We start from the raw sequence: 22,500 nt of genomic DNA, 5'->3' as shown, positions 1-22,500 counted from the left end.
CATAAGGAAAAATATAAAATTACACATCTTTGAAATCTGTTTATTACAGTATTATCCTCATTACAGTATTATCCTCCAGCTCAAATAACAACAATTATTTGTTTGTTATTCACTTAAATTTATCTAGAAATTTTGTGTTCTCCATATTAGGCTATGTTTCTTCTTCTAAAGCCGAAGGTTATGGACAGATGTTAGAGTAATTCTGTAAGAGTTTATACTGAATATTTGCTACTTTATAATTATCATTATCGTTTTGTTATTTTTTTTTTTTTATTTTTGCTTCTAAATTTTAAGTCTAAAATATGCTTAATGTTTTAAGAGCTATCTGTTTTTTTTATCTGAATTAAAAAATTTTCTATCCGACACATTTCTGCTGGATAAGCATCTAAATATCCTTTATGGAAGCATTTATGTGCATTTAGTTGATTTAGTTGATCACCAATCATAAATTGGCATATTTCGCTCATATTATGTGGAGAAAATTTCTGGAGAAGGACATCATGCTTGGAATGGTCAGTGGCAAGAGAGGAAGAGGCCAACCAAGAACCCGCTGGCTTGACACCATCAAGAGTAATACCAGAATGGACATAGTCAATCTGAAATAAGCGGCCCAGGTTAGAACTGACTGGAGGACACTGATCCAACGAGTGACCGAGAGTCGACTTTGACTGAGCAGATAGAGAGAGAGAGTTGATTCAGCTGCAGTACATATTCATCCAAGTTAGACACTCTTACACAGCTTTGTTCAAGGTTTTACCCATGAGGGTAGATGAAACAAACAGAGGATTCAAGTGTTAGATAATAATCTGATTGTCTGCTTTGATATTGGTTCAATGGCTAAATGCCCTTCCTAACATTAACCACTTCAGTTCCTCTGTTACTAATCATTTCAACTCCTCTCATACTTTGCGGGGCCAGTTGGACACCTCACCGCATCTATTTCTCTCTGTGGAGCTCCACCTAATCATTCTCCCACTCTCTTCTAAAAGTGAGTAACCATGTAACCCCTCCACAACATGAAACCCACTCTGTTTTTTTCTTTAACCCCCTCATCATATATCATCATCATCATCGTCATTGTCATCATCATAATCATCATCATCTTATTTGTTTATTGCCCACAAGGGGCAAAACATAGAAGGGACAAACAAGGACAGACAAAGGGATTAAGTCAATTACATCGACCCCAGTGCATAACTGGTACTTAATTCATTGACCCCGAAAGGATGAAAACAACTATTTCTCTCTGTGGAGCTCCACCTGATCATTCTCACACTCTCTTCTAAAAGTGAGTAACCATGTAACCCCCTCCACAATATGAAACCCACTCTGTTTTTTTCTTTAACCCCCTCATCACCTAGAATGAAGCTTCCCTCCCATTGCTTGGGGCCCATAGAATTTGTGAGCTGCTCAGCAACCTCACACGTACTGATGGTACATCAAAAGCATCTAGTACATGCTGCAAAGTGGTTGGTGTCAAGATGATTATCCAGAAGACACTGGAGCATGGTACAGATCTTGGATGCATCTGAGACCCCCTTCTGGTCACAACACAGACCATGGGGTTGCACCTAGAAAGTTACCCTCCCAGGCACAAGTCTAGGCAAGGTTGTTTTATGGAAGACCAGCAGTCGCCCATGCATACCAGCCTCCCTTCTCCACACCACCAGTGTTGTCCAAGGGAAAGGCAAAGGGGCTGATACAGCTTGGCGCCAGTGATGTTGGAACTCATTTCTACAGCTGAGTGAACTGGAGCAACGTGAAATAAAGTGTCTTGCTCAAGAACACAACACACAGCCCGGTCCGGGATTCGAGCTCACAACCTCACGATTGCAAGGTCGACACTCTAACCACTAAGCCATGTGCCTTCATAGTTTGGATCCATCATAGTTTGTCAAACTGTCCAACCCATGCCAACATGGAACATGGACATTAAATGGTGACGATTATGACGATCACGATGTTGGTGATGGCAGTGGTGGTGGTGGTGGTGGTGGTGGTGACAGTGTTCCCAGATCATTTATTTCTAGTTAGCTTGTTAATATTCCCTGTTCTAAATACATTAACACTTACTCTCAATATTAGTCTGTCTGTCTGTCTATATGATTACATATTTTAATACTAGCTTACCTAACCCTCTGCCTCACCACATAGATATTTCTAATTCATTTCGTTTAATTCTCCCTGAAATAAATACTTTAATACAAACTTACTCTGACTGAATCTCTAAGTTATTCGTCCGCCCGACTACATATTTAATACTAGCTTACCTATTTCTGTACGACATAATTATTTCCAGTTAACCTTTTAAAACTCCCTCCATTAAACTATAATAACAACTACTTCACTTATCTATCTGTCTTTACATAAAATGATTTCTAGTTAACATATTTAATGCTCTCTGCATTGCATATGTTAACACTAACTTGTATACAGATATATTAACTCTTGCAAATGATGATGTTAATAGAAAATACGTTTGCTATTATAAATAACATGTAGAGTTTACTTATAAAATTTTTTTTTGTTCGTCATTTACAACCTCATCCATTTTCTAAAGCTATATAACATGATACTATCATATCAATTAATGTGTAAATAAAATCTTGTAAACAGCTGAATATTCCTAATGCATTTACCAAATTAATTATGCCTTTCGATGCTATAATTTGAAGGCGCATAGCTCAGTGGTTAGTGCGTCAGGCTCACAATCATGAGGTAGTGAGTTCATTTCCCAGACTGCACTGTGTGTTGTGTTCTTCAACAAGATGTGTGTGTGTGTGTTTACACGATGTGAAGGCGCATGGCTCAGTGGTTAGAATGTCAAGCTTACGATCATGAGGTAGTGAGTTCAATTCCCAGACTGCACTGTGTGTTGTGTTCTTCAACAAGATACTTGTGTGTGTGTGTGTGTGTGTGTGTGTGTGTGTGTGTGTGTGTGTACACGATGTGAAGGCGCATGGCTCAGTGGTTAGAATGTCAAGCTTACAATCATGAGGTTGTGAGTTCGAATCCCAGACTGGGCTGCGTGTTGTGTTCTTGAGCAAGATACTTTATTCCAAGTTGCTCCAGTTCACTCAGCTGTAGAAATGAGTTGCTATGTCACTAGTACCAAGCTGTATCGACCTTTGCTTTCTCCTCAGATAATATTGGTGGCATGGAGAGGGGGAGCTGGTATGCATGGGTGACTGTTGGTTTTAGCTGCCAATTCTGTACAAGACATTGTAGATCTTTAGCTGGGCTAAAAAGTCACATTCGATCACAGCACCAATAACAGTTAAGCTTCATGCAATGGCCATGCTCGATAACGAGGGGGCAGCCATCATGCATGCATGTATGTATGTATGTATGTATGTATGTATGTATGTATGTATGTATGTATGTATGTATGTATGCATGTCATCATCATCATTATCATCGTCATGCTGGCCCCCGTGCAGGTGACACATAAAAGCACCATCCGTTCGTGGCCGTTTGCCAGCTCTGTTTGGCCCCGTGTCGGTGGCACATAAAAGCACCATCCGTTCGTGTCCGTTGCCAGCATTGCCTGGCCCTGTGCCACTGACACATAAAAACACCATCCGTTCGTGGCCGTTCGCCAGCTCCGTCTGGCACCTGTGCAGGTGGCACGTAAAAAACACCCACTACACTCGCGGAGTGGTTGGCGTTAGGAAGGGCATCCAGCCGTAGAAACACTGCCAGACCAGACTGGAGCCTGGGGCAGCCCCTGGCTCCCCAGACCCCGGTCGAACCGTCCAACCCGTGCTAGCGCGGAAAACGGACATTAAACGATGATGATGATGATGATGATAATCATTTAACATCTGTTTTCCATGCTGACATGGGTTGGACAGTTTGACAAGAACTGACAAAGTCTTCTCAGGAGGTGAGATCAGTATTAATCAGTATTAAAATGCTTGAAGTCATCCCTAAGCTTATACTTGTATCATCAAAGGGGACTATCTACAGGGGATTTGCAGTTCCAAATCTGACCATAATCTATTATGGCAGTTCATACACACACACACACACACTTTATTAGAGTTTCAAATGATTTATGTTTACCAGTTAGGCAATATATCTGCCAGTGTGCAGTGTCTGTCAGTTATATAATAATATCAGTGTATGTTTGTATATAGTTTTGTCTATCAGTTACTACATGTGTGTTTGTGTCAGTCACTCAGTGTGTGTGTGTATGTGTGTGTTGTAAAAAAAGCTTATGATAACTAAAACAATATTCTCATTTGAAAATACTATTATCAGGTGTGATGATTATTTGAACACAGCTCCTGATCTAAACTAATCAATCTACTTATCAATCACAGCTCTTTACATTCTGAGTTCAAATTCTGCTGAGGTTAACTTTCATCCTCATGGGGTCATTGAAACAAATTACAAGTCATTTACTGCAGAATGATTTAATTGGCAATACTCAATACTTTCCCTCCAAATTTATGGCCTTGTGCCAAAGTTAGGAATCAATATACTTATCTTTTATTTTTTATCTTTTACTTGTTTCAGTCATTTGACTGTGGCTATGCTGGGGCACTGCCTTGAAGAATTTTAGTGAAACTAATCAACCCCATTATTTACATTATTTACAACTGATAGATATTTGTCCTCATCTTGTTTGTTGTTTTGTTGTTAACACAACATTTCAGCTGATATACCCTCCAGCCTTCTTCAGGTGTCTTGGGGAAATTTTGAAGCTGGGAAAACTTCAAACCACTACGCCATATGCCCACGGGCATATGGCATAGTGGTTAAGAGCATGGGCTACTAACCCCAAGATTCCGAGTTCAATTTCAAATAGCGACCTGAACAAAAACAATAATAATAATAATAACATCAAAAAATACCTCAGGAATGAGAACCCAGATTCAAAATTTCCCCAAGACACCTGAAGAGGGCTGGAGGGTACATCAGCCAAAACGTTGTGTTAACAACAAGATGTGGACAAATATCCGTCAAATGTAAATAATGTAAATAATGTACATAATTCCTCGTCTCTTAAATATAGAACTAATCAACCCCAGCACTTATTTTTCACAATCACCAGTTGTCAAGCAGTGGTGGGGGAGGGGAGACAAACACACACAAGAATCACAAGACAGATTTTTCAAACCAAGCCAACCAGCAGGAGAACTAGTGGGTAGACCAAGGATGAAATGGTTGGATAATATCCATAATTTCAGTTGATCATGCTTGGGAATCCAGCAGGAAAGTCTTATGACAGCTGTTTCTGATTAGAACTTATGAAGGTGTCAGAAGAATCTGCCCCCACAAATCTCCCTGGAATAGTGGGCAGAGAAAATGGATGAATGGATGGAGGGAGGGATTACCTATTTTGATTGTACATGCTTACTTCCATACACATGTATCTAAATATATCTTATTTAATGGCTATAGAATACTCTTACTCTCTTTTACTCTTTTACTTATTTCAGTCATTTGACTGCGGCCATGCTGGAGCACCACCTTTAGTCAAGCAAATTGACCCCGGGACTTATTCTTTGTAAGCCCAGTACTTATTCTATTGGTCCCTTTTGCCGAACTTTTGTGACGGGGACATAAACCAGCATCGGTTGTCAAGCAATGCTAGAGGGACAAACACAGACACACATATATACGGCAGGCTTCTTTCAGTTTCTGTCTATCAAATCCACTCACAAGGCTTTGGTCGGCCCGAGGCTATAGCAGAAGGCTATTGTAGACAAGATGCCACGCAGTGGGACTGAACCCGGAACCATGTGGTTGGTTAGCAAGTTACTTACCACACAGCCACTCCTGCGCCTATGTAGTTAAGTTGTTTTTTTTTTAATTTATATACATACTGTACTATTTCATTTTTACAAAACAAAATATATCTCCATCATTAAAAGATTTCATTTAGATGACCAATATAAAGTGTTTTAATATAGCTGTCTATCTTTATGGCCAAGATATATGGAAATTTAATACAAGTTTTTATCTTAATAGGTCAATATATTTATACCTTTTAAATATTTCTACTAGTGTAGCAAGCCAATATACAATGTTTAAATGTTGCAGTTCATTTTGATGGCCAATATACTGAAATTTATAAAACTACTGATCTTTATTGATCAATAAATATGTTTCATTTAATGTGGATATTGATCATAATGATTGATATATATATATTTCCTTCGAATGAACAAACTCAAATAATTTGAACAATCTTGTCTAAATTAAGAAATGGTGACATCTGTTTAAATTATATCACAAAGACTCCAACTGTAGAGATACAGAGAGAGAAAGACACAAGTCTTGGAAATGAGAGGCTACTGCCTCAACAGTTTTGGCAACTCATAGTCAGTTCACATCACAAGAGAGCAGATCCATGGCACCTTTCAGTGTCATGTTGGCTTTTAACAAACACCTTCAACAGACAAATTTGTGGAGGTGCGTAGGTTAGTGGTTAGGGTGTCAGTACCATGATTGTAAGATTGTGGTTTCAATTCCTGGACCGGGCGACGCGTTGTGTTCTTGAGCAAAACACTTCATTTCACGTTGCTCCAGTCCACTCAGCTGACAAAAATGAGTAACACTGCAATGGACTGGCATCCTGTCCAGCTGGGGGGAACACATACACCATAGAAACTGGGAAACCGAGCCCATGAGCCTGGCTAGGCTTTAAAAGGGCGCATTTACTTCTTATTTTTTCAACAGACAATGATGGAGAAAGGAAAGCTGAGACATTGTGACTACAAAACAAGATCCAGTGACCTTGCAGAGATTATTCTGTGGGAACTATGGGAAAAGAGAAAAAAGTGGTCAGATGTCAAGGAGTAGTTAGCCAAATCACTAACAGGGACTTGAGCACTAGCATGTAGCTATGGAGTTGCATCTTTCAACAAACCTTAGTCGCAATTTGTATTCCTAACACTAGCTGAATGATAACTAAGTTATTTTACTAAATTCTTTGTTATATTTAAAATTAATTGAAAGAAACACAAAGCATCTCAACAGAAATATGGTAACAAAAGGGTTAATCCTTCACCACATAGCATAAAGCCACCTCCCTCTCTATCATATTCCTATTTAGTTGAGAAGACTCTTCGGTCTTCCACATTACACATATGCTGAGGAGACATATGAAGAACTCCAGCATCTCCCCAGACACCAGCATGACGAATGGTGCTTTTTGCTAAAGCTTGTAAAGCCAGGCATTGAGGAAACACAACAAAAAGAATAGGAAAAAGCACCTGAGAGGCATCATTTCTCCGTTGCATCAGGTAGCTTCACCTGCAGCAGGTGTCATCACTGCTGCAGATCAAGAACAGGACTTGTAGCCCATATGCAAGCCTGCCAGAGGTGGTTACAGAACAAGAACAGGCAACATTGACCTGCAACAGACAGCTGAAGAAGAAGATAATGTGATTGTAAATATTCTCTAAAAAGACAAGATGGTCACAGATGGAATGCCTTTGATCATAGCTCTACCCAACAACAATTGGCCTGTAGTTAAATATCAATGCCAAAACTACATACATTCAGTCTGTAATGAAATGACTGAAGTAACTAATAACATCTGAAATATAAGTACTCTAACCTAAATTTATTTTTAGATATTTTTCATAAAATAATTTCAATAAAATATTCATTATATTCTTTGAATAAGAATTGTCTTGGGAAAACTAACAAATTTTTGGTTAAATTTTTAAGAAATATTAAAGTAAGAGATTACTAAAAACTTTAAATTCCAGCTGTTTCATAAAAAAACACATCTATAGGGAACATAATATGTGTTTTCATGGTTCTATTGAGTTAGACATAGCCACCTGGGTCACTGGCAGACAAAAGTTATTTGAAATATCTTAGAGAGAGAGAGAGAGACATACATATATACTATATATATAGGTATACATATATATATAATATATATGTGTGTGTGTGTGTGTATATATAAGTTCAGTAAAATTTAGATTCAGATGAATATGGTACTTAAGTTGAAGGCACCAGAATTTAGTATGGTATTATCCATATAATTTAAAATAAGGCAATTATAATCAAAATAAGCAACAAGGATATCCAGAGGTAATGCAGTACAATCATTTCAAGCAACTCCATTTAATTGAACAATGCAAACATTACATCAACTGGATATCCTTGTTGCTTATTTTGGTTATAAATACGTACATACATATGTATGTATGTATGTATGTATGTATGTATACACACACACATTTATGTACATGTGTTTGCACGCATACATGCTTGCGTGTGTGTGTGTATCTGTCTGTTTGTCTGTTTGTTTTGACATCCTGCAACAGTTGTAAATGAGAGTCTTCATTGCAGAAACGGTTTCCTTCGTTTCTAACCATCCGTGAAAGACATATCTGGCCACGGGGAGATATTACTTCGCTTGAAAAAAGCTGAGGATTGATGAAAGAAAGGGCATCTGGCTGTAGAAAAACTACCTCACCAAATTCTGACTGACCCATGGAAGCATGGCTGAGCTGCTCATTTACAACCACCAAATGATGTCTAGACAAGGTTACACACACACACACACACACACACACACACACAAACTAACACACACACACAGTGAGTTTCTTTCAGTTTCCATCTACCAAATCAACTCACAAGGCTTTGGTTAGCCCTGGGCTGTAATAAAAGATACTTGCCTGAGGTGCCACACAGTGAGACTGAACCTAAGACCACATGACTGGGAAGCAAGCTTCTCAACCACACAGCCACACCTGTTCCTAACAGAACAGAAACAGATGTAAAGAAACACAAAAAACATATATTGAAGTTTGATTCAACCAACTACACAACACCATTACTCCACCTCAGAATTCAGTTTGCAGTTTACTCTGATCATATCCATATTTCATTAATCAAATTGCAGTGTGGAAGGTGTTTGTAAGCCATTTAAGAAACACACAAAAGCCGTTCGATTCACTTCAACATTTAAGTTTAATTTGTCAAAATATTTTCGGCGCTTTAAGACCGTGACCTGTTCACTGACAAAAATCCGTGCTGCATCTGAGCTCAGATGCAGCACGGATTTTTGTCGCAGGATGGATTTTTGTCAGTGAACAGGTCGCGGTCTTAAAGCAACAAAAATATTTTGACAAATTAAACTTAAATGTTGAAGTGAATCGAACAGCTTTTGTGTGTTTCTTAAATGGCTTACAAACACCTTCCACACTGCAATTGTTTTCGTTTCAGCACACGATCTCAGATCAAATCACTTGCTATGCAAGTACATCGCCGTAATTAATTAAATTAAAATACAGTTATTGGATCACTATGTCGTATAAGTGTATGACATCATTAAGAAAAGATTTTACTAAATTAACCCTTTTACTGCATAAATCAGATATATCCATTCAAAATTTCATTAACCATAACTGCAAAAAGCAATTTTTATATACCTATTTCTTTATTACCCACAAGGGGCTAAACACAGAGGGGACAAACAATGACAGACATAGGTATTAAGTCGATTACATCGACCCCAGTGCGTAATTGGTACTTAATTTACTGACCCTGAAAGGATGAAAGGCAAAGTCGACCTCGGCGGAATTTGAACTCACAACGTAACGGCAGCCGAAATACCGCTAAGCATTTCACCCGACGTGCTAATGATTCTGCCAGCTTGCCGCCTTATTTTTTATATACCAATTTATCTTTTGATGAAGAATGTCATGTTTGAAACTATTTTCTATTGAGATATGTCAAGTGTACTGAGGCAACAAGACTTGCAGAAAATACCAATTCTATTTTCTGGTTGATGTTTAACATCATTACTGGAATAATGAAGAAATTTAATTTTGCAGTAAACAAATTAAGGGACCCCTCATCAAACCTGTGATCAAAGATAGTCCAACCACGACTATCCTACTTCTTTTCAGATATACTGAATTCAGGACCACATTATCCAATGTCCCCTACTTTGATTTTAACCCTTTTACTGCAAAAATCAGATATATCCAATTAAAGTTTCATTACCCTTATCTTACAAAAAGCAGTTTTATATTCCAATCTATCTTTTGTTGAGGAATGTCATGTTTAAAGCTATTTTTTCTGTTGAGATATACTATCTTTGAGGCAATATGCCATAGGCGGTGAGCTGGCAGAAACATTAGCATACCAGGCGAAATGCTTTGAGGTATTTCATCCGTCTTTATGTCGTCATCATTATCATCGTCATCATCGTTTAATGTCCGCTTTCCATGCTAGCATGGGTTGGACGATTTGACTGAGGTCTGGTGAACCAGATGGCTGCACCAGACTCCAATCTAATCTGGCAGAGTTTCTACAGCTGGATGCCCTTCCTAATGTCAACCACTCCGAGAGTGTAGTGGGTGCTTTTACGTGCCACCAGCATGAGGGCCAGTCAGGCGGTACTGGCAATGGCCATGCTCAAATGGTGCTTTTTATGTGCCATCTGCACAGGAGCCAGTCCAGCGGCACTGGCAACGACCTTGCTCGAATGATTTTTTTCAGTTCAAATTCTGCAGAGGTCAACTTTGCCTTTCATTCTTTCAGGATTGACAGATTAAGTACTAGTTGCATACTGGGGTTGATCTAATCATCTAGCCCCTTCCCTAAAACTTTCAGGCGTTGTGCCTAGAGTAGAAAAGAATATACCTTACAGAAAATAACAATTCTATTTTTTGGTAGATACTTAACATCATGACTGGAATAACAATGAAATTTAATTTTGCAGTGAAAGGGTTAATGAAGGTCTAATCACAAAAGTCAGGTGATCGATTGTCTGTAACCTTACCTGGATTTCTTTGTTGCTTGTGACTGTTCAATATATTAACGATCTCTGAGCGTAAAGCTGCCAAGGACCAAACCTTGGTTTTCTGACATGATGCTTGTGTTGAACTTGACTGTGCTTGATTCTCCTGGGCTGAACCTGAGGACTCCCCTTCTCCTGACAAGGCATACATCAGTTTCTTACTTAACTGTCACAAAGAAAAAAAAAATAATATCACATAAATATATCGTTAAAGGATAACATCAGAATACATTAATCAAGCAATGGATTATACAGTGTTTATTTGATTTTAATTAACCCTTTAGCATTTAAACTGGCCATATCCGGCCAAAAGTATTCTGCCTGTTTTATGTTCAAACTGGCCATATCTGGTTTCTCACACCAACCCTACAATATTGTTCTAGAAATTAACAGCTACCTCATCAAAATCTCATAGCTACAAGATAATGCATGATTAGTTCAAAACAAAGTGGATAAAAAAGCATTAATTTTGGCAGAATAATGCGAACACTAAAGGGTTAAACAAGGTTGTTTCACATTAGTGGCTGTGTGGTAAGAAGTTCGCTTCCCAACGACATGGTGCTGGGTTCAGTCCCACTGTGTGACACCTTGAACAAGTGTGTTCTACTATAGCCCTGAGCTGACCAAAGCCTTGTGAGCGGATCTGGTAGATGGAAAGTGAAAGAAGCCTATCATATATATGTATGTGTGTATGTGGGTGTATGTGTGTGTGCTTACGTATGTATATAAATGTTGTGTGTGTGTGTGTGTGTGTCCTTAGCCTAACATCACATGATAGCAGCATACAAGTAGTATCATTCATTTATATTATTCTGCAAAAACATGTCTGGCCATGAAGAAATATCATTTTGCTTGAAAACAGGTGAGGGTTAGCTACAGGAAGGGCATCCAGCTGTAGAAAACAGGCCTCAGTAAACTCCATTCAACCTATACAAGCATGCATAGAAAACTGATAGTTAAATGATGATTATGATTATGATGATAGTGATGATGACTAGGAAAGTAAGTGGTAGCACACTTCATGTAGAAAGCATAACTTCAATTAATTAAGACTACACCTTGTTTCAAACAGCATTCAACTCAACCAAACAAAAGCAAGGGAGATTACTCAAATTGAATTATGACAGAATATGAAATGGTTTGTCATGTCAAGTTTTAATTATGAAAATGGACAATGTAGAGGACAATGCTTATGTACAGAATTAGGAACATCCATCTACTACCATTTTATATATTTTACTTGTTTCAGTCACTGGATGGTGACCATGCTGGAGCATCGCCTTGAAGGGTTTTAGTTAAACAAATTAATCCAGTGTGCTTTTTCATTTTGAATGCTGGTACTTATTTTATTGGTTTCTTTCTGCCAAGCAGCTAAGTTAAGTGGACATAAACAAACCAAAATCAGTTATCAAGTGATGGAGGAGACAGACATGGACACCCCCACACACACATAGACACGCACATACAATGGCCTTTTTTTCAGTTTCTTTCAACCAAATCCACTCACAAAAATTTGATTGGCCCAGGGCTATAGTAGAAGACCCTTGCCCTAGAGAGGACAAACAAAGACAGACAAACGGATTAAGTCGATTACATCGACACCAGTGCGTAAATGGTACTTATTCAATCAACCCCGAAAGGATGAAAGGCAAAGTCGACCTTGGTGGAATTTGAACTCAGAATGTAGCAGCAGATGAAATACCTATTTCTTTACTACCCACAAGGGGCTAAACACAGAGTGGACAAACAAGGACAGACAAACGGATTAAATCGATTATATCAACCCCAGTGCACAACTGGTACTTATTTAATTGACCCCGAAAGGATGAAAGGCAAAGTCGACCTTGGCGGAATTTTAACTCAGAATGTAGCGGCAGACGAAATACCGCTAATCATTTCACCTGACGCACTAACATTTCTGCCAGCTCGCCGCCTTCGAACTGGAATTCCCCTTCTGTTCACATTTTCCCTTATGCCTACAGGTGTTGAATTGCTGCAGCTCAAATGAATGTTCAATGCATTGATCTTGCCAGTTACCCCAGCATTCCAAAGTCACCAGGTGATGTCAGCATCTCTCAAACCAGGTATGACAACAAGGCAAAAATGAAACCATGGCTACCATTCTCTCCTGTTTGATTTTTATAATCCCCTTTCCACATCTCTGAGGTATTTCATGTTATCTGGTCAATCTTGCAATTAAATCATCCTGGCGATTAATTATATTATACAGAAATGCTTCATTAAGATATGAACTAAGCAGAGATGGTTATTATAAGTTTAAAAAAAACATAGTTACATGACTAAAAAACTGTAAAATATAAAAATATAGATGTGTAGCAAAAAAAAATTAATTATCTGATTATAGTGTTCCAGTCAATAGAATGCTAAGGTGTTCTTAATTAATATTTTAATGATGTTCCTAGTATAATTAATTGTTGGACTATTAAATCACTTGTGTTGAGCATGTTCTGCTTCTTTGCGATTCTGTAATGTAGAATATATTTAGATTTTTAACCAATACTGAGTGTTATGATGACTGTTAGTACTAACTTTCTTGCTCTCTCTCTCTCTCTCTCTTTCTACATAGATGCAGTGAAGGTGCATGGATTAGTGGTTAAAGTATTCGGCTCACGGTCGTAAGCTCGTGAGTTCAATTCCCAGTGATGCATGTCCTTGAGCAAGACGCTTAATTTCATGTTTCTCCAGTACACTCAGCTGGCAAAAATTAGTAGTACCTGTATTTCAATGGGCCAGCCTTATCACACGTTGAATCTCCCTAAAACTACATTAAGGGTATTTGTGTCTGTGGAGTGCTCAGCCACGTGCACCTTAATTTCATGAGCAGGCTGTTCCATTGATCGGATCAACTGGAACCCTTGTTACTGTAACCAACAGTGCCAGTTTACACACACACACACACACACACACACACACACACCACACACACACATACATATATACATACATACATACATACATACATACATACATTCATACATACATACATACATACATACATGCATGCATATGCGGGGGTGCTGAAAAGTTCATGGCTTTAAGGGTATCATGAAAAGCCTGGTTGGAGGCCCAACCTTCCAAGATATTTTACAGGGCTTAGAAAAACTGAAGGATTTCTGCAATAAGTGTGTGAATCTGAGAGAGGACTATGTTGAATAAAATCATAATTATATGATCCTCCTGTATTTTATTTTACCCAAACTTTTCAGCATCCTCTCATATATATATGTGTGTGCGAGTATACTTACTACAACAACAACATCAACAACAGTAATAATAATTCTAATTTTGGCACAAAGCTAGCAGTTTTAAGGGGAGGGGCTAGTTGATTACATTGATCCAGGGACTCAACTGGTACATATTTTATTGACCACGAAAAGATGAAAAGCGAAGTCAACCTCAGTGAGATTCGACCTCAGAACATAAAATCAGAAGAAATGCCAGTTAGTATTTTGTTCAGGATGGTAACAATTCTGCTAACTCACCACTGAATAATATAGATGCTGATGATGATGATGATGACGACAACGCAGATGAGGAGGAGGAGGAGGACGACGACGAGGACGATGACGACAAAGAAGAAGAAGAAGAAGAAGAAGAAGAAGAAGAAGAAGAAGAAGAAGAAGAAGAAGATGATGATGATGATGATGATGACGAAGATGATAATGAAGATGATAATGATGATGATATTCACTATTCAATAAGTGGAGCATGAAGGTGAAAACAACACCTGTAATAATTGGAGCATTAGGTATGATGAAGAAAAAAAACATATGAACAAAAACATAGATATCATATTTGGATCCACAACACTGCACACAAACCCCCAAAATAGCCCTACTGGGAACCACCCACATCTTATGCAAGGCACTATTTAATTCAATAGCACAACCCAAATGAAACAATCTACAAACACAAGACACACTTTATAAAGTAAATATCCAATTAAATAAACAATAATAGGCACAAGAGTGGCTGTGTGGTAAGTAGCTTGCTTACCAACCACATGGTTCCGGGTTCAGACCCACTGCAAGAGTCTTCTACTTTAGCCTGTTATGCTATATCCCTGTTATGCAAGCAGTGTCGTTTCTGATATTCTCAGTAAACATGTCTAGTCATGCAGAAATATTATCTAACTTGGAAATAGGTGAGGGTTAGCAACAGAAAATTCACCTCTACAAGTTCCGCCAAACTCATGGAAGCACAGAAAAGATATTAACACAATGATGATGATGAAGATAAAATGAATGTGATGGGTGCTTTATATTGTAATTAATGAAATAGGCAGGACAGCTGCTTTGAATTGTAATTAATGAAAGGAATGTGATTGTGGCCTTAAATTGTTCTCAAATTGTTGTTAATGAAATAACACGACTGCTGTCATAAATTGTTACATATTGTCTTCAAATTTTGGCATAAGCCAGCAAGTTTAGGAGAGGGGCTAAGTCAATTACATCAACCCCAGTACATTACTCTTTTACTCTTTTACTTGTTTGTCATTTGACTGCAGCCATGCTGGAGCACCGCCTTTAGTCGAGCAAATAGACCCCAGGACTTATTCTTTGAAAGCCTAATATTTATTCTATCAGTCTCTTTTGCTGAACTGCTAAGTTACAGGGACATAAACACACCACCATTAGTTGTCAAGCGATGTTGGGGGGACAAACACAGACACACAAACATATACACACACACATATATATATATATATATATACATATATACAATGGGCTTCTTTCAGTTTCCATCTACCAAATCCATGCACAAGGCTTTGGTCGGCCCGAGGCTATAGTAGAAGACACTTGCCCAAGGTGCCACGCAGTAGGACTGAACCCAGAACCATGTGGTTGGTAAGCAAGCTACTTACCACACAGCCACTCCTGCGCCTATTACTGATACTTATTTTATCAACCCCAAATGGATGAAAGGCAAAGTCGACATTGGTGGAACCTGAACTTGGAACATAAAGATGGATGAAATGCAGCTTAAGCAAATTGCTGGGTGCAGTAACATTTCTACCATCTTGCCACCTTAAAATTGCTACATATTGCTTTCAAATTGCTACATATTGCTTTCAAATTGCTACATATTGCTTTCAAATTGCTACATATTGCTTTCAGATTGCTACATATTGCTTTCAGATTGCTACATATTGCTTTCAAATTGCTACATATTGCTTTCAGATTGCTGCATATTGCTTTCAGATTGCTACATATTGCTTTCAGATTGCTACATATTGCTTTCAGATTGCTACATATTGCTTTCAAATTGCTACATATTGCTTTCAAATTGCTACATATTGCTTTCAAATTGCTACATATTGCTTTCAAATTGCTACATATTGCTTTCAGATTGCTACATATTGCTTTCAGATTGCTACATATTGCTTTCAAATTGCTACATATTGCTTTCAGATTGCTGCATATTGCTTTCAGATTGCTACATATTGCTTTCAGATTGCTACATATTGCTTTCAGATTGCTACATATTGCTTTCAAATTGCTACATATTGCTTTCAAATTGCTACATATTGCTTTCAAATTGCTACATATTGCTTTCAGATTGCTACATATTGCTTTCAAATTGCTACATATTGCTTTCAAATTGCTACATATTGCTTTCAAATTGCTACATATTGCTTTCAGATTGCTACATATTGCTTTCAAATTGCTACATATTGCTTTCAAATTGCTACATATTGCTTTCAAATTGCTACATATTGCTTTCAAATTGCTACATATTGCTTTCAGATTGCTACATATTGCTTTCAAATTGCTACATATTGCTTTCAAATTGCTACATATGCTTTCAAATTGCTACATATTGCTTTCAGATTGCTACATATTGCTTTCAAATTGCTACATATTGCTTTCAAATTGCTACAATTGCTTTCAAATTGCTACATATTGCTTTCAGATTGCTACATATTGCTTTCAGATTGCTACATATTGCTTTCAAATTGCTACATATTGCTTTCAAATTGCTACATATTGCTTTCAGATTGCTACATATTGCTTTCAAATTGCTACATATTGCTTTCAGATTGCTACATATTGCTTTCAAATTGCTACATATTGTTTTCAAATTTTGGCACATGGTCAGCAAGTTCAAAGGAGAGGGTAGGTCAATTACATCGACCCCAGTACTTAACTGGTACTTATTTTATCAACCCCCAAAAGATGAAAAGCAAAGTCAACACTGGTGGAATTTGAACTCAGATCATGAAGCTATGAAATGCCGCTAAGCATTTTGCCTGGCATAGTAACAATTCTACGAGCTCATCACCTTAAAATTACTATAAAGGGTAAAGACCCCCTTCGGTCATGAATGACCATGGGATTGCACCTAGAAAGTTACCCTCCTAGACACAAGTCCGGGCACAGTTGTTTATGGAAGACCAGCAGTCGCCCATGCATACCAGCCTCCCCCCTCCACGCCACCAGTGTTATCCAAGGGAAAGACAAAGATCGATACAGCTTGGCACCAGTGACGTCGCAACTCATTTCTACAGCTGAGTGAACCGGAGCAACATGAAATAAAGTGCCTTGCTCAAGAACACAACACCCAGCCCGGTCCGGGATTCGAGCTCACAACCTCACGATCGTAAGCTCGACGCTCTAACCACTGAGCCATGCGCCTTCACTAAAATTACTATATATTATTAGTAAAAATCTATAGAAACTGTTTGTTTATTTCATTCCATAAAACATATTGGCTGATATCATTAAATAAACATATCCTTTTGTCTGAACAGCAACCATGTTGCAACCAAACCACCTCCTTCTATTCAGATAAAGTATGGACAGCTGAGAATTGAAGACTAATGAGTTTTAGTACAACTATGATAATTAGTGGAACTTGTGTGTAAAGTCCATATTGTATTTTATTTCTATTTTGATGCATGACTTTATAGATCTTCAGAACATTGTTTCATTTTGATAAAGATTTGGATTGTGTCTTTGATTTTATTTCATAATTAACATCATTAAAGTATAACACTTGAATACATCATAACAAGTAGAACAAGAGCACTCAGAGAGCATAAACATCTGCCAAGGCAACGCCAGCATCCTATCAATGATTAGCCGGAGATGATTTTTTAAAATGAGAATATCTGAAATCAACTCGACTGCTCTCACAAACGAGTTTACTAAAAATGAACCCAACGGCCTTCAAAACTTAAGTAAAAAAAAAATGGAAAAATAATCCAGAATCCTTGTCCGGTACCAGATCGATCCCAAAATCTAACCAGTTTGTGATAGTCATGAGACTAAAGATCCCTGAAAGTTTCATCTGAATCCATCCAGCAGTTCTTGAGATATCTTGTCCACGGACAAACAAACATGACTGAAAACAATACCTCTGCCTCGGCGAAGGCGGAGGTAATAATATTGGTTCCAAATTCTGGCACAGAACCAGCAATTTTAGGGGTTGGAAGAGTTGTGGATCATTTCAATCAACTGGAACTGGTGTCTCTCAGGTTTCATCAGTCAAGAGACCACAGATGACAATCCCAAATAAAGCATTTTAATGCTGCTTGCACTTCAACCCTTTAGCATTCAAATTACTCCATCAAAAGCAAAGCTTATTTATTCGCATTGTTTTGAATTAATCATATAGGCATAGGAGTAGCTGTGTGGTAAGTAGCTTGCTTCCTAACCACATGGTTCTGGGTTCAGTCCCACTGCATGGCACCTTGGGCAAGTGTCTTCTACTATAGCCTCGGGCCGACCAAAGCCTTATGAGTGGATTTGGTAGACAGAAACTGAATAATAATACTAATATATTAATAATAATACTATATATTATTTGATTCCTTTTTTCTCTCCTTGTTTTTTCTGTGTCCCTTTCTGTAGAAGAGTGTAGGCTCGAAACGTAAAATACTTTTTCTATTCCTGAGCGTTATACTAATACATCTGTTTGTATTGTACACCACCTGTCTTCGTCTTTTGTTTTTTTCATAAACTCTCCCTATATATATATATAACTGGCATTAGGAAGGGCATCCAGCTGTAGAAACATTGCCAGATAAGACCGGAGCTTGGTGCAGCCTTCTGGCTTCCCAGATCCCCGGTTGAACCGTCCAACCCATGCTAGCATGGAGAACGGACGTTAAACGATGATGATGATGATAATGATGATATATATATTAATACAGGTCAATGGTTAGTGCTATTATCAGGTATTGCAATGTTTCAGGTTTGAGAAATATTGAAAAACCAGGTAAAAATACTAATCATTGACCTCTATTAATTTCTTTATAATTTGTATTGTTTTGGCTTTAAAAGAAATAATTAAAAACATTTATACAAATATTTTAGTCAATACTTCAGGAAAACTATATTTATAATACAAATTATAAAGAAATTAATACAGGTCAATGATTAGTATTTTTACCTGGTTTTTCAATATTTCTCAAACATTGCAATACCAGATAATAGCACTAACCATTGACCTGTATTAATTGTTTATAACTTGCATCGATTAGGCCGCGAAAGAAAATAACTGAAAACGTGTGTGTGTGTGTGTGTGTGTGTGTGTGTGTGTGTGTGAATTTGTCTTTGTGTTTGTGTGTTGATTTCCTTATGTCCCCATAAATTACCAGTTCAAAAGAAAAAGACCAATAGAATAAGTACCAGGCTTAAAAAAAAAACACAAAATAAGTACTATGGTCAACTTGTTCCAGCATGGCCACAGTCCAGTGACTGAAACAAGTAAAAGGTAACAAATAAAAGAATAATATGTGACATTAATGAAATTAAATATTCAGTGTAAACTGTGTAGAAAACTGAATTATAGCTTTAAAAAAATGATTATTGAAATTCATTTAAAATAATAACAATGGAAATATGTTAATAAATAAAATACTGGAAATTGATAAGAAAATTGATGAAAACAATTAGAAATAATCAAAAGGTGGGAACAGCTATCTTGCACTTTTAGAAGTATTTAATTTGAATTTTCTTGGATATTATTTATGAATAAGAGAGAGAAAAAGAGGAGGGGGATGCAAGTTAGTGAAGGACAAAGAGAGAGAGATAGAAAGACAGAGAGAGAGAGAGAGAGAGAGAGAGGAAGAGAGAGAGAGAGAAAGACAGAGAGAGAGATATTAAGACAGAGAGAGATATAGAAAGACAGAGAGAGAGAGATATATAGAAAGACAGAGAGAGATATAGAAAGACAGAGAGAGAGAGATATATAGAAAGACAGAGAGAGAAAGAGATAGAAAGACAGAGAGAGAGAGAGATAGAAAGACAGGGAGAGATAGCAAGACAGAGAGAGAGATAGAAAGACAGAGAGAGAGATAGAAAGACAGAGAGAGAGAAAGAAAGACAGAGAGAGAAAGAAAGACAGAGAGAGAAAGAGAGAGACAGACAGATAAGACTAACAGACAGATAGATAAATAGATAGGTAGATAGATAGTAATTTCAAAGAAGTGTTTACTGTGTTTCAATCAGTTAGATTGCTGTGAAAAATGGTGAAAAATTCATGTCTTGTGCTACAGACCCATCAACATTCTGTGGTAGATTGATAGATCAATTGATTGTAAGAGATGAATTACAGCTAAGCATTATGTTAGCACACCAGGCGAAATGCTTAGCGGTATTTCATCTGTCTTTATGTTCTGAGTTCAAATTCCGCCGAGGTCGACTTTTCCTTTCATCCTTTCAGGGTCGGGAAATTAATTACCAGTTGCATATGGGAGTCAATCTAATCAACTGGCCCCCTCCCCCTAAATTTCAGGCCTTGTGCCAAGAGAAGAAAAGAATTGATTGTAAGATAGAGAGAGAGACACGAACACAGACAGACAAACAGAAATATAAATACGAAAACATAATTCTTTCTAGGAATGATGAATCTCAGAGCAGATAAAGAAATCCATAATCAATCCTTTCTACTATAGGTACAAGGCCTGCAATTTGGGGGAGGGGGATAGTTGATTAGATCAACCCCAGTATGCAACCTGTATTTATTTATCAACCTCAAAAAGATGAAAGGCAAAGTCAACCTTAGCAGAATTTGAACTCCAAATGTAAAGAAGGATGAAAGCACTTTTGCCAGGCATGCTAATGATTCTGCCAGCTCACCACCTTAAAGAAATCTTTAAATAATATCATGCAAATATTGGTTTTAAAAAAACATTTGGATAGAAAAAGTCAAAGGTTGCTCCTGGGACTTGATCCCACATCTCAGCTATACTTTCTTCAAGACTAACCATTCCTAAAAAGAATTATTTCACATTCTCAAAGTTTCTAAATTCTTATGACATCAACAATATACAATTCTTGCTGGAAAGAATAAAGTTTCTAAAATGGATTTAAAAACTTGAAGGAATGCCTTGGTCCAGTGGTAGAACATCCGTCATATTTACAGAAGATGTGGGTTCAAGCCTCACAAGCAGACTTCAACACTTCCTACCCAAAGGGTCTTTTAACCCAATATTTACATGGTATTATTTGTAGCTTAATTCATATGGCATCAACAATATATGTATATTTTTTGCAACACACACATATATCTACATATCTGTGTGTGTATATATATATATATGTTTTTTTATTACCCACAAGGGGCTAAACATAGAAAGGACAGAAAGGGATTAAGTTGATTACATCGACCCCAGTGCGTAACTGGTACTTAATTTATCGACCCCGAAAGGATGAAAGGCAAAGTCGACCACGGTGGAATTGAACCCAGAACGTAACGGCAGACGAATACGGCTAATATATATATATATATATATATTATTATATATATATGTATATATAGATATATGTATACATATATCATATATATATGTATATATATATATATATATGTATACATAATATGCATGTATGTATTGGTGTGTGTATACACACATTGTGCAAGAGAAAAACAACCAAACATATAGGCAGATATAAATATATTGACAGACAGGCAGATGAGAGTCTGATGCAGCTTGCCAACCCTAGTCAAACTGTCCAACCATGATGATGATGATGATGATGATGATGTATATATAGAGAAAGAGAGATAGTAAATAAAAACCAGATTTTAAGTAAACTGGTGGTGGTCTACATGGAGAAATGTTATATAGTAAAGATAAGAAATTTATTTAACTTCTTTCAAATAAGAGTTCTCTTTGAAACGTCAGCATTCTTGTCTCCCTCATGGCACACACACACTAACGTTATTCAAAATGGATGAAGAAAGAACAAACAGACAGACAGACAGAGAAAGAGAGAGAATGAAGTGATGCTGTTTATTGCGAAATATTTCAAACATTTATTCCATGCAAGAAGTTAATTTATTCAATATCATGGTAATCACTGAATCATAGAAGACAATATCTTTACATGCAAGACTGAACATAGTAATTTTACATTACATTATTTACAAGCCCCTTTCATAAATACCAACAACTGCCATTGGTTCGTGTTAATAGAAAATGCAGTTTGAACATACAATTCTATGGTGTGTCCCATGGCCAAAGGGGCCAAGAGACCCCCACTCTTAAATCACATCAAGCCAACCCTAACCCAGAAGATCTTAGTCATAGAAGTCTTACTTCCTCCAATACAGATGGCCTGCAATAATCTTGGTTTTGAATATGGTCAACTGCATCTTCGCAGGGGATGCAAGTTACTTCAGACTTTCTTTAAAGGTGGCATTCCATGCCTTCTTGGATTTCTCTCTCTTTCTTCATCCCTCTGGAA

At 37.4% G+C, this 22,500-nt stretch overlaps 1 protein-coding gene and 1 long non-coding RNA gene across 8 annotated transcripts in view; one reads left to right on the top strand and one right to left on the bottom strand.

The window, feature by feature from the left end:
• LOC115223427 (TBC1 domain family member 2B) overlaps nt 1–22,500 on the bottom strand; it is a 295,916-nt gene that overhangs the window by 140,964 nt on the left and 132,452 nt on the right. For all 7 annotated transcript variants that reach the window (XM_029793960.2, XM_029793959.2, XM_029793964.2 and 4 more), the window contains one exon: nt 10,766–10,949. In XM_029793960.2, coding sequence (XP_029649820.1) covers nt 10,766–10,949 — 184 coding nt within the window. The remainder of the gene's footprint in view (nt 1–10,765; nt 10,950–22,500) is intronic.
• LOC118767661 overlaps nt 13,432–22,500 on the top strand; it is a 17,607-nt gene continuing 8,538 nt past the window's right edge. Inside the window, exon 1 of the long non-coding RNA XR_005003579.1 lies at nt 13,432–13,443. This is a non-coding gene — a long non-coding RNA (uncharacterized LOC118767661). The remainder of the gene's footprint in view (nt 13,444–22,500) is intronic.

Source organism: Octopus sinensis, linkage group LG23, assembly GCF_006345805.1.
Source record: "Octopus sinensis linkage group LG23, ASM634580v1, whole genome shotgun sequence".
Classification (NCBI taxonomy): domain Eukaryota; kingdom Metazoa; phylum Mollusca; class Cephalopoda; order Octopoda; family Octopodidae; genus Octopus; species Octopus sinensis.
This window is presented reverse-complemented; position numbering and strand designations above follow the sequence as displayed.